At 32.8% G+C, this 15,245-nt stretch overlaps 4 protein-coding genes across 4 annotated transcripts; 3 read left to right on the top strand and 1 right to left on the bottom strand.

Moving 5' to 3' along the window:
• Positions 1-217: 217 nt before the first annotated feature.
• On the top strand, positions 218-2,580 carry LOC107922927 (monothiol glutaredoxin-S14, chloroplastic). Its single transcript, XM_016853132.2, has 3 exons — positions 218-478; positions 1,273-1,542; positions 2,353-2,580. The coding sequence occupies exons 1-3, from the start codon at positions 298-300 to the stop codon at positions 2,406-2,408; spliced, it is 507 nt and encodes a 168-aa protein (XP_016708621.1). The 5' UTR covers positions 218-297; the 3' UTR covers positions 2,409-2,580.
• A 245-nt stretch (positions 2,581-2,825) lies between these two features.
• Positions 2,826-5,734, bottom strand: LOC107922847 (non-specific lipid transfer protein GPI-anchored 7). The gene is made up of 3 exons (XM_016853041.2): positions 4,448-5,734; positions 4,209-4,241; positions 2,826-3,055 (listed from the first exon to the last, which is right to left on the bottom strand). Exons 1-3 carry the CDS (start codon positions 4,755-4,757, stop codon positions 2,961-2,963), a joined length of 438 nt encoding a protein of 145 aa, XP_016708530.1. The 5' UTR covers positions 4,758-5,734; the 3' UTR covers positions 2,826-2,960.
• Positions 5,735-5,869: 135 nt separating this feature from the next.
• Positions 5,870-8,461, top strand: LOC107923021 (uncharacterized; the record flags this gene model as incomplete). Its single annotated transcript, XM_041081518.1, has 8 exons — positions 5,870-5,982; positions 6,094-6,244; positions 6,346-6,443; positions 7,109-7,181; positions 7,273-7,333; positions 7,427-7,512; positions 7,593-7,682; positions 8,208-8,461. Coding segments are annotated over 8 exons (735 nt in total), but the record flags the coding sequence as incomplete, so codon positions are not given.
• Positions 8,462-9,749: 1,288 nt separating this feature from the next.
• Positions 9,750-13,356, top strand: LOC107924124 (elongation factor G-2, chloroplastic). Its single transcript, XM_016854426.2, has 4 exons — positions 9,750-10,104; positions 10,870-12,284; positions 12,399-12,911; positions 13,009-13,356. Exons 1-4 carry the CDS (start codon positions 9,849-9,851, stop codon positions 13,174-13,176), a joined length of 2,352 nt encoding a protein of 783 aa, XP_016709915.2. The 5' UTR covers positions 9,750-9,848; the 3' UTR covers positions 13,177-13,356.
• Positions 13,357-15,245: the final 1,889 nt, after the last annotated feature.

The raw sequence follows: 15,245 nt of genomic DNA, 5'->3' as shown, positions 1-15,245 counted from the left end.
CAATTATAATTCAAGTCTAAATAAAAAAATTTATTTATAGAATCATAAAAAATTTAAAAATATTAATTTTATTAAAAATAAATATTAACTATTTTCTGTTCTAATTTGATCTTATTTAATTTTTTTTAATAGGACAAATACTTAATTCATCAGTTAATGGTATAGGGATTAATTTGATCAAATTCCTATATAAAGGGACCTCTAACCAACATTCACCAATAAACTAGTTTCCCAATAAAATCAAGTCCTGAAAAATGAGAACTCGTGTGGTGTAGGTTTGTGTGGTAAGTGAATGAGATGGCTTTGAGGTGTGTAATGGCGGTGTCCTCCCCCTGTTCGCCTGCAACTGATGCAGTGGTTCGAAAGGTTTTCTTCTCGAAAACTCTCTCCCAATCGCACCGCACCTTCACTTTTCCTCTCTATTCAACGAACCGGAGCTCTACTGCTAGGATTGCCCGCTTTCGTTGCTTTTCTTCTGGTACGTCGTCACCTCTATCCCTTCTCAAAATATACTTGCTTGGAATTTTATATTTACCCTTAAATTTCTTTACAGCAAATCAATTTGTGGATATCCATTGAATTTCATATTCACCATGTTTCTTTGCCTTTTCCATTTTTGATAAAATTGCGATTAGAGACCTGTTTGAGTATTCAGCAGGACTACTAAATTTGAAATACTTCTGAGAAAACCCATCTTAGTTAGCAACTCCTTTGGTCAGGGACGAAGACAAAGGGTGCAGGGCCTTTGCCCTCCCAAAAATGGTAGATCTGCCATTTAGTCCCTTAAATTTTTATTAAATTACATGTTAGTATAACAGTAAAAATGCACTTTGGCCCCCTAATAATTTATGATTCATCTCTGCCCCTAAAACAATTTTCTGGTTTCGTCCTTGCCTTTGGTAGCAGAAAGAATATCTTAAATATATATTTAAAAAAAAAAGAAGAAGAAGAAGAAGAAGAAGAAGAACCACAGCTTTAACTGTAAAGAAAGCATAAGCCAAAAGATACCCATTTGTTTTTCTTGACTTCCAGGTGCCTTAGGGTAACGATAGCCCTTATATTGTTGTGCTCACTTTAGACATGCTTGTTGCATACTTGTGATGAAAGGAGATTAATAGTATCAGCTCATAAGTCAAATATATTTGGGATTAGGATAAATTTATGCAGGTTGTGATATGTAATAACCTTGTTTAGATACTAATGAAGCACTTATATTGTATTAAGTGTAATCATGGATGATTTTATCAACAAAATGAAGTTTTGTATGTGCAGCCTTAACTCCTCAGCTAAAGAATACATTGGATAAAGTGGTGACATCAAACAAGGTGGTTCTTTTCATGAAAGGAACTAAGGACTTCCCGCAGTGTGGGTTTTCAAATACCGTAGTGCAAATTTTGAATTCTTTGAACGTTCCTTTTGAAACCATAAACATATTAGAGAACGAAATGCTACGTATGGGTCTGAAGGAGTATTCCAATTGGCCTACCTTTCCTCAACTTTATATCGAAGGAGAGTTTTTTGGTGGCTGCGATATCACTGTTGGTACGCTTCTTGTTAATTTCACTTTGCTTTTTTTTTTTAGTATAAAAAAAAACCTCACTTTCATATGTAAATAAATTGATAAAAGTACCATGGAGGCTTTGTTATGAGGCCAGTGTACTAAAAACCAGATTGCATTTTATTCCCTTTACTTTTAAAATGGGCAAATTAGTATCTGTACGATAGATCAGAGAGCAAACTAGTCTTTTCTGTTAAAAGTTTTATCCATTTAGGGACTAATTTTTAATGTTAAAATGGATGGAGTTTTTAACAGAAGGATCGGTTTGCTCTTTGATCTAATATATAGGGACTAATTTGCTCATTTTTTGAGTAAAAAAGGTAAATGCAATTCAACTCCTAATATAAGGGCCTTCATGGTACTTTTACCAAATAAATCTGGTTTTAGGCAATTGATTGGTAAAAGAACCATAGAAGCTCTTGTACTACGAGTCGGATTGTATTTTCTAGCCTCTGTTCAGAAAATGAGTAAATTAGTCCTTATACGATAGATCAAAAGAGTCAATTGGTTCTTTTGGTTTTTTGTCATTCATGTCAATTTTTAACAAAAAAAGATCAATTTTCTTTTTTACCTAACCTACTGAGATTAATTTATCCATTTTTTGAGTAATGCGGTGAAATACAATCTAAGTCTTAATGCAATGACTTATATGATACTTTTCCTAATGTCTGTTATGTATAGCATCGATGATCAATTCATGGATTGTGTACATTGTTACTTTCTCATTTTAAGAGTAGTTTCTAACATTGTGTTTTGTAAATACTTTTAATGAAACCTTTCCTTTTTACGTACAGAAGCATATAAAAATGGGGAATTGCAGGAACTATTGGAGAAGGCGATGTGCTCTTAAATACTTATCTGCATTGAAAAACAGATGTAGTTGTACTTGTTCGTAATTAGCTGATTACTTATTGTCTCGGCTGGCTTAACTTCTTTTGTGATTGATTTTGTTGGTTTCACATTGGAATTATACAGTTTGTTGTTGGAATAATAAGATAAAAGGAATTAAAATTTGAACCCCATTTTTATCTTTTTCTGGTGCTGCTACTTTTTAGAATTCAAATGGCTTTTTTAATTATTAAAATTAGTTTGATCTATTAAAAAATTTAAATATTATTCAATTTCATATTTTTATTTTATTAATTAATAAATTTAAATATCTAATAAGCATTTAAAAAAATCAATTAAGTCTTGTCACAGGATTGATATAATAACTAACACTAATCAATAACCATGTATAATACCAAGCAACAACAATACAACCTCATTTACGCTAAATCAGATTTAAATTTATTTCAAATTCGTAATCTCTAAAAATATAATTTCGAATTCGTAATCTCTAAAAATATAATGACAAAACTAGTACTCTATTTTCTCTGTCTAATTGATATATAACACTTCATCACAGTGCCATAGAGATGGAAAAAAAGAATAAGATGGTAACTCCAGTCAATGATATCCTGTCAGCACGTCCATTTTGATCTGCAGATCGTCCTCCTATAAAAATATTAACAAAATTATTATGATATTAATAAAAACAAAACTAAATTCGAACCCAATCTCATATTGTACAAGCGGATGTGTTATGGCCAATACACAAATGCCCGTAATTCTTTTAAGTAAATTGGTCTTACTTATTAAAGCATTCTAGAAGGTTTTTCTATATGAAACTTGGTAACTCAGTAAATAGTTCAATCAACTTACCAGATTAATATTAATTTAAATTCTAATGTATAGAGACTACAGAGAGTTTAAATTAACTATTAGTAGTTGATGCAAATAGATTTACATAACTTGAGGGACTCGACTTTAAATAAAAGTTTCTTCAACTCAACTTCACTCCACTTGTATCATTTAAATTAGTATTATTACATTTCTTCTTAGTTAAAATATAGAGTTTGAGGCCAATTGAGTCTTAACTCAGTTGGTATCGATATTGTTGTCTATACAAAAAGACGTAAGTTCGAATACATTGAAGTGCATTATCCTTTTATTTAGGGGTTTGAGAGAACTTATCAATAGTTTTTATCCTCTTATTTAAGGGTTTGAGAAAACCTATCAATAATTTTAGGCATTTTATCAAAAAAACAAAGATAAGGAATTATGAATAATATTACACTTATATAAATTTGTGAGAGAAATGATTCGATTTTTATATTGCAAATTTGAATAATATTGATTTTAATTTAATTCGATCTGTATTTTTTGTATTAATTATAAATTCTTCTATCAAAATATTATAATACAGCATTGTTTGGTTCCACTAAGCAGTTAGAGATTAATGAAAATAACTTATTTTCTATAGTTTTCAAGTCAACCTTGAGAACCACATAAAGCAAAAAATTCAAAGTCCAGCTGACAATGGCATCACCAGCCCCTCTTATTGACATTTATGATAACTTCAAGTATGTGGCCCCAAAATAAAATAAAAATAAATTTTTAGTAGTAGCTAGTAGGTTTCATTCACATGTTTTCTGCTGAAAGTAATAAAAAAAGAACAAAATAGATATTTAATATTATTCAGATTCTTTTTTGGATTTTAATTTTTTAAATTTAAATATTATTCGGTATTTGAAATCTATTAGCAAAATCTAGTTCATTTATTCAAATAAGCATACTTAATTCTTATTTAATCTTATATTTTCGTTACCTGGTGGGGATGTAGCAGAGCTTGTAGAAGTGCCTGCAGAAAGGAGAAGACAGAGAGATAGAGAAATTAATTTATTAATCGAAATTATAGAAAAAATTAGTATACAGAGATGAACAGTCTTTGAACAAAGACTTCACTTAGAGTAAACGGAAAAATAAAAATAAATAAAATGGTTTTTTTTTAATTCAAACCAAATTTTCATCAAATCAAATTGTATATATTAGTAATTAGAAACTTACTGTTGCTGTTGCAAGCGGTTAGATCAGTAGTGACGCCGCATTCACGAGTGACATTGAGAGCTTGCGCGATGGAGATGTTCAAAGAAGCAAACACTTTAGGGTCTTTGTAGAGGTTACAAAGGCAGGAAAGATCGTTGGTTACCTCTTCCTTGATCGGGTTACAACAGTCGTCTTGAGGTTTGATGGTGGTGTTTAGGATGTAACGAGAACAAGACACTAGCTTTGCCGCGCAAGTTGCTTGCGCGTCCGTAACGGTTGCCGCCGTCGACACCGCAACTAGGAGAACCGCCATGATCATGAGGTTAGCCATTTTGGGGGTTTGTGAAATTCAGTTAGACTCCGCGTTGTTTTGATTTTCCTTAGCTGCTAAGTTTTGGCTTAAAATGAAAACAAAAACCCTTTTTCACCTGTTTCTGTAATTAATAGTAAAGATGTCCGGGCTGGACCAGAACTCCAATAATTTCAAAAAAGATCTGTTCGTGCTGACCTCAGCCATACATCATTGAAAATGGTTAGCGAGGGTTTTTTTTACGTAATGTAATAATAAATTTAATCTTTAATATTTATATATTTATTAATTAATTTTAATTTTAAATAATTTAATAAATTTAGTTATATAAATGTGTTATATTTATCCTTAACTTATAATTAAAGATAAATATTATTAAATTATTATTTTATATTATAAAAAGGTACAAAATATATTATGAAAATAATAAATTTAACTCTTCACATTATTACATTATAATATTGTAAAGTTATAACTTATAAGCTTCGTGTAGGAATTTATCTATGTCAATTGCGAAGGTTCTTATTATCTATAGTGTGGTAACCATTTAATTTTATGTGTTTAAGGATTAAATCATTAAAGTTATTAAATAAGAATGGTTAAATTTATTAAATTATTTAGAATTAGAATCAAATTGATAGAATATGTAAGCATTGAGGACTAAATATGTTATTATACTAGTTAGAAAAAAGGCAAAGAAATCTCCTATATTAACTGTTTAACAAAGAGTGACCAAAACAAAAATAATCTAAAACATTAGTGACAAAATTAAAATTTTCTCTAATTTGATGACCAAAATAGAAATACACTAATAGTTGGGTGGCTAATTATAAAGTTTGCCAAAAAAATAAACTGAAGGCCCAATGCTGCTCTAGATCGTTAATCAGAGCCCAAATGCAACGATCCCTCGTTAATGGTGAAGAGAGAGCTGAAAAACCCATACCGTCCAAAGACCAAATCCATTTGCTCCCGCCACTACACAACAAATCCACCATAACTGAACTGCAAAAAAGAAAAGAAAAATTATAAAAGCACTAATTCTAACGGATAAGACGCCATCAACACATCTTCAAAGAACCCCCAAAAAGAAAACCAGACGCAGTTAAAAGAAGCTTCTATCAAAGTGCCATTAACAATGGCCACTCTCTCAATTGGCATCGCCTCCTCCGCCCCCGCCGCCACCACCTTCTTTTCGACAAAAACAAAACGAACCCACTTCAAGCTCAACATCTCCTGCGTCCAATGGGTAAAGAACTTGAACTTTCTTCTTTTTCTTCTTTGGTTACGGTTTGATAAACAATTGAATCTTTGGATTGAAATCAATTCTTTTACTTTTTCTTTGTTTTTTAAATCTAAGGAAGGACCCAGAAGGTATTTTAGGAAAGCCGGGGTCAGGACACTTAGCTCGTCTTGAATTCAAAAGGCGGCTAGAGAGGGACGCAGAGGCTCGAGAAGCATTTGAGCAACATTTACGTGAAGAGAAGGAACGTCGCCGAGCTCTTCGCCAAGTATACTAGTTTTCTTTATTTTTATTTTTGCAATTTATTCAGTTGGTTTTATTTTGGATGTTTTAAATTTTGTTTTCTTCTTCTGGTGGTTTCATTATTAGTCCAGGGAATTACCCGATACTGCTGAGGAGACGATCGAGTATTTTCTTGACACCGAAGCTCAAGAGATCGAGTTTGAGATTGCAAGATTGAGGCATAGGTTAGTACTTCTAATCTTGCTGCGAAGAAGTTGTGAAATCCTTGTTTGTTGAATGTTGCATGTTAATTGTTTGTTGTTTTGCTTCTTTGGGTATTGAAATTTATTAGAACGCTTGAGTTTTATTGAGAAGTTCAATGTTTTTTTCTTTAGGGTCACTCTATTATAGAGATTGGATAAAATTAGTCCTTATGGATCAATTTAGATCCTACACTATTAAAGCAAATCATATAAGGTCAAAATACATCGGAGTTAACATTTATTGTTTAAAAACATTTATTTATTGTTTAACAGAGTTATATTTTTATTTTTGAAAGCTTTTTATGGTTTTGCAAATGAAATATTTTGCTAGAAATTCTACTGCAAATGAAAGAAAATTTTGAAGTCATTTTTTAAATAGTAAATGTTAACTCTATTATAATTTAGCTTTATGCATTTACTTTTACTAGTAAGGGACTAAATCAATCAATTTATTAGAGGGACTAATTTGATGTAGTCTGTATAATAGAGGGACTTCACTGGTACTTTCACCTTTTGTATAGTCTTTCTCTGTTGAAATGTTCTGTTTGAGTGTTTTCTTCATTTGGTTGCCATTAACTTTACTTAATTGGTAAAATGCACTTTAAACTCTCAGCTCAATACACAATCTTTATTTGCCAACTTTGTAGATTAGATGAGGACTTCTTCTCCCACCTGAAATTTGAGATCGGGCAGATTCGATTTGCTGTTTCGAAGACTGAGGTTTGTCTTAAAACAACCTTATGTTTGTGATAATCCCTCGGTTTAACTAATGTCAGACAACTGGGAATTTAAAAGCTGGTAAATTTTGCAGGATATGGAGGACAGATTGATTGAACTGGAGGCATTACAAAAGGCCTTACAAGAAGGCACCGGTAAGTTTTCCAACTGTATAAACTACAGTTAAACTCTTAAAGAGTTAATGCCTTTTTCGTTTTTACTAATGATCCTTGGTCCTCTGATTGCAGAAGCATATGATAAAATGCAAGCCGAACTTATAACTGCGAAGAAAAGCCTCACCAAGATTTTGTCATCCAAAGATATAAAAGCAACCGTAACTGCCTGTTTATCATTGAGTCCGTTTTATATTTCTAATTTTATGCAGGTCAGCTGAGTTATTGTATTGTCATGCAGTTGCTCGAGATGGTTGAAGGCAATGAACTAAATAGATCCTTATTGACACTTCTAGATGAAAACATAGCAAATGCAAACATGGATAACCAGGTTAGCATTGTCCTCATCCTCAAGATTCTGTATATACTTGCATACATGCTTATTCTGGTGAAATACAATAGGTTAGGTCTCCTTTTCATTCACTCTGTTGTCTTCTTGGATCTGCATTTGTCTTTGGTGTTTCTATTCAACGATAACTGTCTTGCATCCCTTCTTTTTGCAATTGATATAAAATATCTGAACTGATATTTTGTGAGTTTTCTCAAAACCTAATCACCTTATCAAGATTAGCACTTGTAGTTATTTGGTTGCTGTGTAGCCAACAAACATGGACCCGCCTTGTACACATCAGAACATTCATGCCATCTGTCATGTTATATCTATCCATTTGTATCATGAATATCATTCAATGAGTTTTGAGTTGACATCTTCTTTTAGCAGCCATGAAAACTTCACTTGGGCTTCTCCTAAAACTTCGATAAAAATACATTGTCACCGTCTATATCCGTAATCCACTTCCAATTCAGACAGAACTCCTATAACTTACTTCAATCATTTTTTTTTCTTAACTTGCAGAAGCAAGCAGCGGCTTTCATGGAGAAGATCCGTGCAGCCGTTCTCAAATATTTGACGGTATAGTATACACTACACGTGTCTGAATGTTAGTGATAAGTAAAGTATCACTCTAGTTGATTGTTGGTGGATTTTGGTTTAGCAGTTATTGTACCTACAGAGATTTAGGTATTGTACTAAAGATCAGGTCAGTACTTTACATGTACAAAGACATGGATCAGAATTAGAGTTTTATACAATGATTTTGTTGTTTTTCAGACATGGTCTGTATAAAGGAACTCCCATATTCTAGCCATTTCATTAACTAGAGTATTATTTTTTACAAGTATATGGATTAATAATAAATTAACTTAATTGATAATATTTAACCACTCCTATAACTTATTTTTAGCAAAGAGAAGGAAAATATTTCACTTATTTTGAAGAAGTCTTGTTATTTTACAAGAATTTTTACGTATCTTTCCAGTAATCAAATGAATCATCTTTCTCCTTCAAATGCATGGCAAAGACTAGGCTTTTTGGCACTAGGCTTTCCCTTTGCCTTTTTACTGGCATAGGTACATCCTATGTTTCTCTGTTTCTTTTGTTTTTTTATATATTCATATTTGATATTCGTATTTGACATGTATTTAAGCATAAATATAGAATATAACCGTCTAACCGTCTAAATATATCAAAACCTTTGAAGATAATCGAACTTGTGTAGCCAAATGGGACGAGCTGTTGGTCTGGTCTTCATGCGGCACATCAGCCTGTAAAAAACCTCAGATGCTTCGAATATAAATATATTTTACTTTTTAAAGCTCAACTGGCATGGTTGGCACTTGGCACTTGGTACTTGGCAATAGCCGATAAAAATAATAAATGCATTGAGATATAATTATTATTTTATATCATTTATAAATTACTCATATACTTTTAAACTCACTCAAACTTTTAATTTTCAAAATAGATATTATATAAAAAAATTATCATTATTTTCCTATGGTTAAATTTTTATACTATTTCTAAATTATTCATATACGTTCAAATACACTAGAATTTACTGTTTTAGATTGGTGCAATAGTAATTATGACAATTGAACTGACAAAATATTAATCTTTTATAAATATAATAAAATAAATTATACAAATATAAATGATAAACTTAAGTGTATTAAAAAAACGAATTTATGTATAATAAAACAGAAAAAACATGTGTGGAGGTTGTTAAAGTTTAAGCATTGATATGATTATGTTTAAAATGTTATATATTCATGTGGTCTTCGTATTTTACTATAATTATATTAAAATACGGATACCATATAATTCTATAAATTGCATATTATCCATTTTATGTTTGTATTATGGATGAGCATGAATATACGATAGGGTGAGAGGAGTCCACTAGAGAAACCTGCCCCACCATTCTGGTTTATGCGGACATCTAATTTCAAACATACGTGGCAGCCTCACGGTCGTTGGCTTCCAACCTCATCATCAACCATAGAGTATGGCATTTTCGTAATTACGATGGCAAACTCATTAACCACATCAGTAGGAAATATAAACACCACGAAGTCATCGTTATCCCTAGCCTCACACATAAAAAAAAGAGTAACAAAGAACAGATAATTCGTGAGGCCAAAAACCAAAAAAAAAAAAATGGCAGCAGAAACAGCGCTAAGAGTATCGAGTTCGAGTTCAACTGTGTGTAATCTAAATGGGTTTCAAAGGAGACCAACCCCTTTATCTTCTTCAACTCGTTTTCTGGGTCTTCGTCCTCGAGCTTCTTCTTCTTCAATTTCCTCTTCTTTATCCCAGTTCATGGGGAGTGTCAGAATTGGCTCAAGACTTCCTATTTCACTTCAACAAAAGGGGAAGAGAAGGAACTTCTCTCTCTTTGCTATGGCCGCTGATGGTAAACGTTTTCCATTTCTGCGTTTTTTGGCTTTGTTCTTTTACTTGTTCTGGGTTACTGTTTTAAGTTATTTAGTTGAATTTTTTTAAAAAATTTTATGAATTAATTTGTTGTAATTTTGATTTGTTTTGTTATGTTTTGAATTTTTTAAGACTGGGTTTTTGTTGGTTCTAGCTTTAATTTTAGTTTTTTTTCATCGCTTGGCGATAGCAAATTCGGTATGCTTGCTTTTTTAAGCTAATTTTCGGGTTTATTAATGCAAAAACTTAAAATATTTCAAAATGCTAATGTAAATTATTTGTCCTTTGATTCACATTTTTAGTATTCTTGTTTCCCGATGTAATGTGTTCCATTTATTCAGACAATTTTTTGGGTAAAAGTACGGCCGTGTCAAATTGCATTTTGCCCCTCTACTAAATTAAATGTACAATCATTATATATTAGATAGAGTAAATTAGTCCTTTTGTTAAAAATTTAATCTATTTCTACACTTAAAAATAGGCATGGCTGAAAGAATAATCAATTAGTGACCTGTGGTACACTATGTGTATCTCATGTTCATACACAGGGATTGGATGAAAATTTTAACAAAAGGTCCAATTTATTCCTTCATCTAATGTATATGACTAATTTGCCCATTTTTTGAGTAGAGGGTGCAAAGTGCAATCCGGCTCCTAAGGCTTCTATGATGCTTTTATTATTCTTTTTCCAACTTTTTGAGTTTGTGAGATGGATAATTGGATAGATCTTTTTGGTTGTTAACAGAGTCAAAGCGTGCTGTACCTTTGAAAGATTATCGCAATATTGGAATTATGGCTCACATAGATGCCGGAAAGACAACGACAACAGAACGTATTCTATACTACACAGGAAGAAACTATAAAATTGGTGAGGTACATGAGGGAACTGCTACAATGGACTGGATGGAACAAGAGCAGGAAAGAGGTATTACCATAACATCGGCTGCAACTACTACATTTTGGAAAGACCACCGGATTAATATTATCGACACCCCTGGCCATGTTGACTTCACACTTGAAGTGGAACGAGCTCTCAGGGTTTTGGATGGAGCTATATGCTTGTTCGACAGTGTTGCTGGTGTTGAACCGCAATCTGAAACCGTATGGAGACAAGCTGATAAGTATGGGGTACCTAGAATTTGCTTTGTCAACAAGATGGATCGTCTAGGAGCAAACTTTTTCCGGACCAGAGATATGATAGTTACAAATTTGGGTGCTAAACCGCTGGTGATTCAACTACCGGTTGGTGCAGAAGATAATTTTAAAGGTGTCATTGACCTTGTAAAGATGAAAGCTGTGCTTTGGTCTGGGGAAGAATTGGGTGCAAAGTTTGAGTATGCTGATATTCCGGCTGATCTTCAAGAGTTGGCTGAAGAGTACCGATCACAAATGATAGAAACGATCGTTGAATTAGATGATCAAGCTATGGAGAACTATCTAGAAGGAGTTGAACCCGATGAGGAAACCATTAAGAAATTAATTAGGAAAGGCACCATTGGAATCAGTTTTGTACCTGTATTATGCGGCTCGGCTTTTAAAAATAAGGGTGTTCAGCCATTACTCGACGCTGTTATGGATTACTTGCCGTCTCCTCTTGAGTTGCCGGCAATGAAGGGGACTGATCCTGAGAATCCCGAAGTGATAATTGAAAGGACAGCAAGTGATGAAGAACCGTTTTCCGGATTAGCTTTCAAAATCATGACCGATCCGTTTGTGGGATCCCTTACATTTGTGAGGGTGTATTCAGGAAAACTTGCTGCAGGATCTTATGTTTTGAATGCTAACAAAGGGAAGAAAGAGAGAATCGGTAGACTATTGGAAATGCACGCCAATAGTCGAGAGGACGTTAAGGTTGCATTGGCCGGAGATATTGTTGCTCTTGCAGGTCTAAAGGATACTATTACAGGTGAAACTCTTAGCGACCCTGACCATCCTATTGTACTTGAACGAATGGACTTCCCCGATCCTGTGATTAAGGTTGCTATTGAACCTAAGACTAAAGCTGATGTCGATAAAATGGCTAATGGTTTGATCAAGCTTGCTCAAGAAGACCCTTCTTTCCACTTCTCACGGGATGAAGAGATCAACCAGACCGTAATTGAAGGAATGGGAGAATTACATCTCGAGATTATTGTTGATCGTTTGAAGAGAGAGTTCAAGGTTTGTAGCAATATCTAATTGCCAAACATATTAGTACCCTTGATCATGCCGATCAACTATACGTGTACAGACATTTCTCTAATTGCCATTATTTTGATTGCTTGGTGCATGTAGGTCGAAGCCAATGTCGGTGCACCACAAGTTAATTACCGGGAAAGTATTTCCAAAGTTTCAGAAGTGAAATACGTACACAAGAAACAATCAGGTGGACAAGGGCAGTTTGCTGATATTACTGTTCGTTTCGAGCCGATGGATGCAGGTAGCGGATACGAGTTCAAGAGTGAAATCAAAGGTGGAGCCGTGCCGAAAGAATATATTCCTGGAGTGATGAAAGGACTGGAGGAGTGTATGTGTAATGGTGTACTTGCAGGTTTTCCTGTTGTTGATGTACGTGCCGTGCTAGTAGATGGTTCTTACCATGATGTCGATTCTAGTGTCTTGGCATTCCAACTGGCAGCCAGGGGAGCCTTCCGAGAAGGGATTAGAAAGGCTGGCCCTAGGATGCTTGAACCTATAATGAAAGTTGAGGTTGTCACACCCGAAGAACATTTAGGTGACGTGATCGGTGATCTCAACTCAAGGAGAGGCCAGATTAACAGCTTTGGTGATAAGCCTGGAGGACTCAAGGTATATATCAGATCACATCATCATAACATATGTTTTCTCCTTGTTTTGCTTGTAATATTATCGTGTTGATGAGTTTTGGTTTCGGATTAAACTGCAGGTGGTGGATGCCCTTGTTCCGCTTGCAGAGATGTTCCAATATGTCAGCACTCTCCGAGGTATGACGAAAGGTCGTGCATCCTACACCATGCAATTGGCCAAGTTTGATGTCGTCCCTCAACATATCCAGAACGAGCTTGCTACTAAACAACAAGAAGTTGTTGCTTGATTTTGTTGTTTCATAATTTTCCTGGCATCCAAACACTATTTTTTGTTCACTTCATAATTTGAAGTGCAACAGCACTCTCCTTTCTTTAAATTATTAGTTTCATATATCAGTTTTGGGTATAAATGTAACAATACTATTGAAGTAGAAAATGCAACATAAATCAGAATTTGCAAAGGAAAAGTCTGGGTCTGTTTGATGAATTTATTTAGTGTAAATTTTTTCCAAAAAAGAGAAAAAAATAAGCTAGATTAATTGGTTTTATATAATTTTTGAGCGTTGAAAGAGTTGAGAATTTTAAAATGGTATTTGTTTATTTAAAATTATGTAGTTTGAACAAAAATATTAGGAGGTATCATTCTCTCAACAAGAACGAAAGGCCTCTTTTGCGGGGTCAATTGTGTATATCACACGATCATCAAATAAGGGAACATGTGCATTCGCTCGTGTCTTTATATGGTGTCAATGGGCATCGATGTTACTTCTAGTATCATGGGACTAAAATTTAAGTTTTGCAAATCATGTGGTTCTAGATAATTTTTTTACTTTAAATTTGTCTAATTCAAATTACCTTTTGAGAGTGGGAATTCTTCAAAAAAATTCCTCTCGTGTATGAATAAATGTTCTAAAAAGTATTATATTATTCGATAATGAGGTGATTATAAATGAAGACAATACTTCTACTTGTATTCCCAAATTCGACAGTACAATTTAAATTATATCGACGGTCAAAACTAAAGTTTATCTACAAGATAAGAGTTTTGAGAGATTTAAACTTTATATAATTTTATCACTTATGATTACAAATATTAACCACGGTAATTCTAGTTTTACTTGAATGGTTCAGTAAACCACTAAGGCCTCAAGTAGATAGAGTGGGTCAGTTCAAATAGGTCAAATGAGCCACATTTAATCAATTGATATCCATAAGACATTTTGTGTGTAAAAGTGAGTATTCAATCGAATTGAGTCGAATTGACTGAAAAAATTTTGAGTTAACGAGTCCTCTTCTATCATTTTAACTTGATTCAAAACTTTTTCAAATTGAGTTGAGTAAAATGAAATTCAAATCAGTCGAATCAAAGGAAATTGTTCTAAGTTAAATTAAAAAATGAAAGATGTCAAATTAAAATCTTGTTACAATATAACATAGATAAGATTGTATAAAGTTAAATAATTTTAGTATGATAAACTTGAATAATTAATTAACTTATTTAGGTCCAAAATTATTATTTTAGAATTTTTTTAAAAAAATTAACTTTCTTTGTATATATTTTTAGATTTTTTTTATTTTTTGTATTTTTTTAAATATAAATTTTGGAATTTCAAAAATTATTTTGATTTTTTTTTGTAATTTTTGTTAAGAAATACTAATTTGTTCGTTTTCAAAATTGACAAGAACCAAAGAAGTATTTACACTAATCTGTTATTCGAATTGTAAAATTCAACTCGAAACCAGAATTACTTATACGAGTTGACTAAAAAAAATTCGAATAACTAAAATCGATTAACTCGAAATTTAAATTTTATTTTATTTTTTTGAGCCAAATCGAGTTTTGATTACCTTTATCTATGTGCATTCATTACGAGCTCCGATTCACGGCCTATATCACTAATAGGTGGTTGTGCGTGACAGAGTTCGATTCAACAACACTTTTTATTTGTTGAACTCAACACCTCAAATACTTGGGCTCTTCGTAAGGTTGAGCGACAACCCTAATTGAAGATAATATCGATCTATTGAGAGTCTCCATCGGCTCTTGACAAACAACATATCGAAAGATTAATTTTATATTTTTTAATTAGGATCAAATTGAGATAATGTGTAAATATTGAGTTAATTTTTTTAAAAATTTATGACTAAATTAAGATAATGTATAAATATTAAGGGTTAAATTTGATATTATACAAAATTTTAATATGCCACCTCACTATTTCGTCAAACATTTAATGGAAGTTAACGGAAAAGGACTAAAAAAACAAATCCCGTTAGTTGGGTGACCAATTTAAAACTTTTAATAGTTAAGTGACCAAAAAAGAAAGTTGACCATAGTTAGATGACCTCCTATGTA

The sequence above is a fragment of the Gossypium hirsutum genome, chromosome A11, assembly GCF_007990345.1.
Source record: "Gossypium hirsutum isolate 1008001.06 chromosome A11, Gossypium_hirsutum_v2.1, whole genome shotgun sequence".
NCBI classification, from domain to species: Eukaryota; Viridiplantae; Streptophyta; class Magnoliopsida; order Malvales; family Malvaceae; genus Gossypium; species Gossypium hirsutum.
This window is presented reverse-complemented; position numbering and strand designations above follow the sequence as displayed.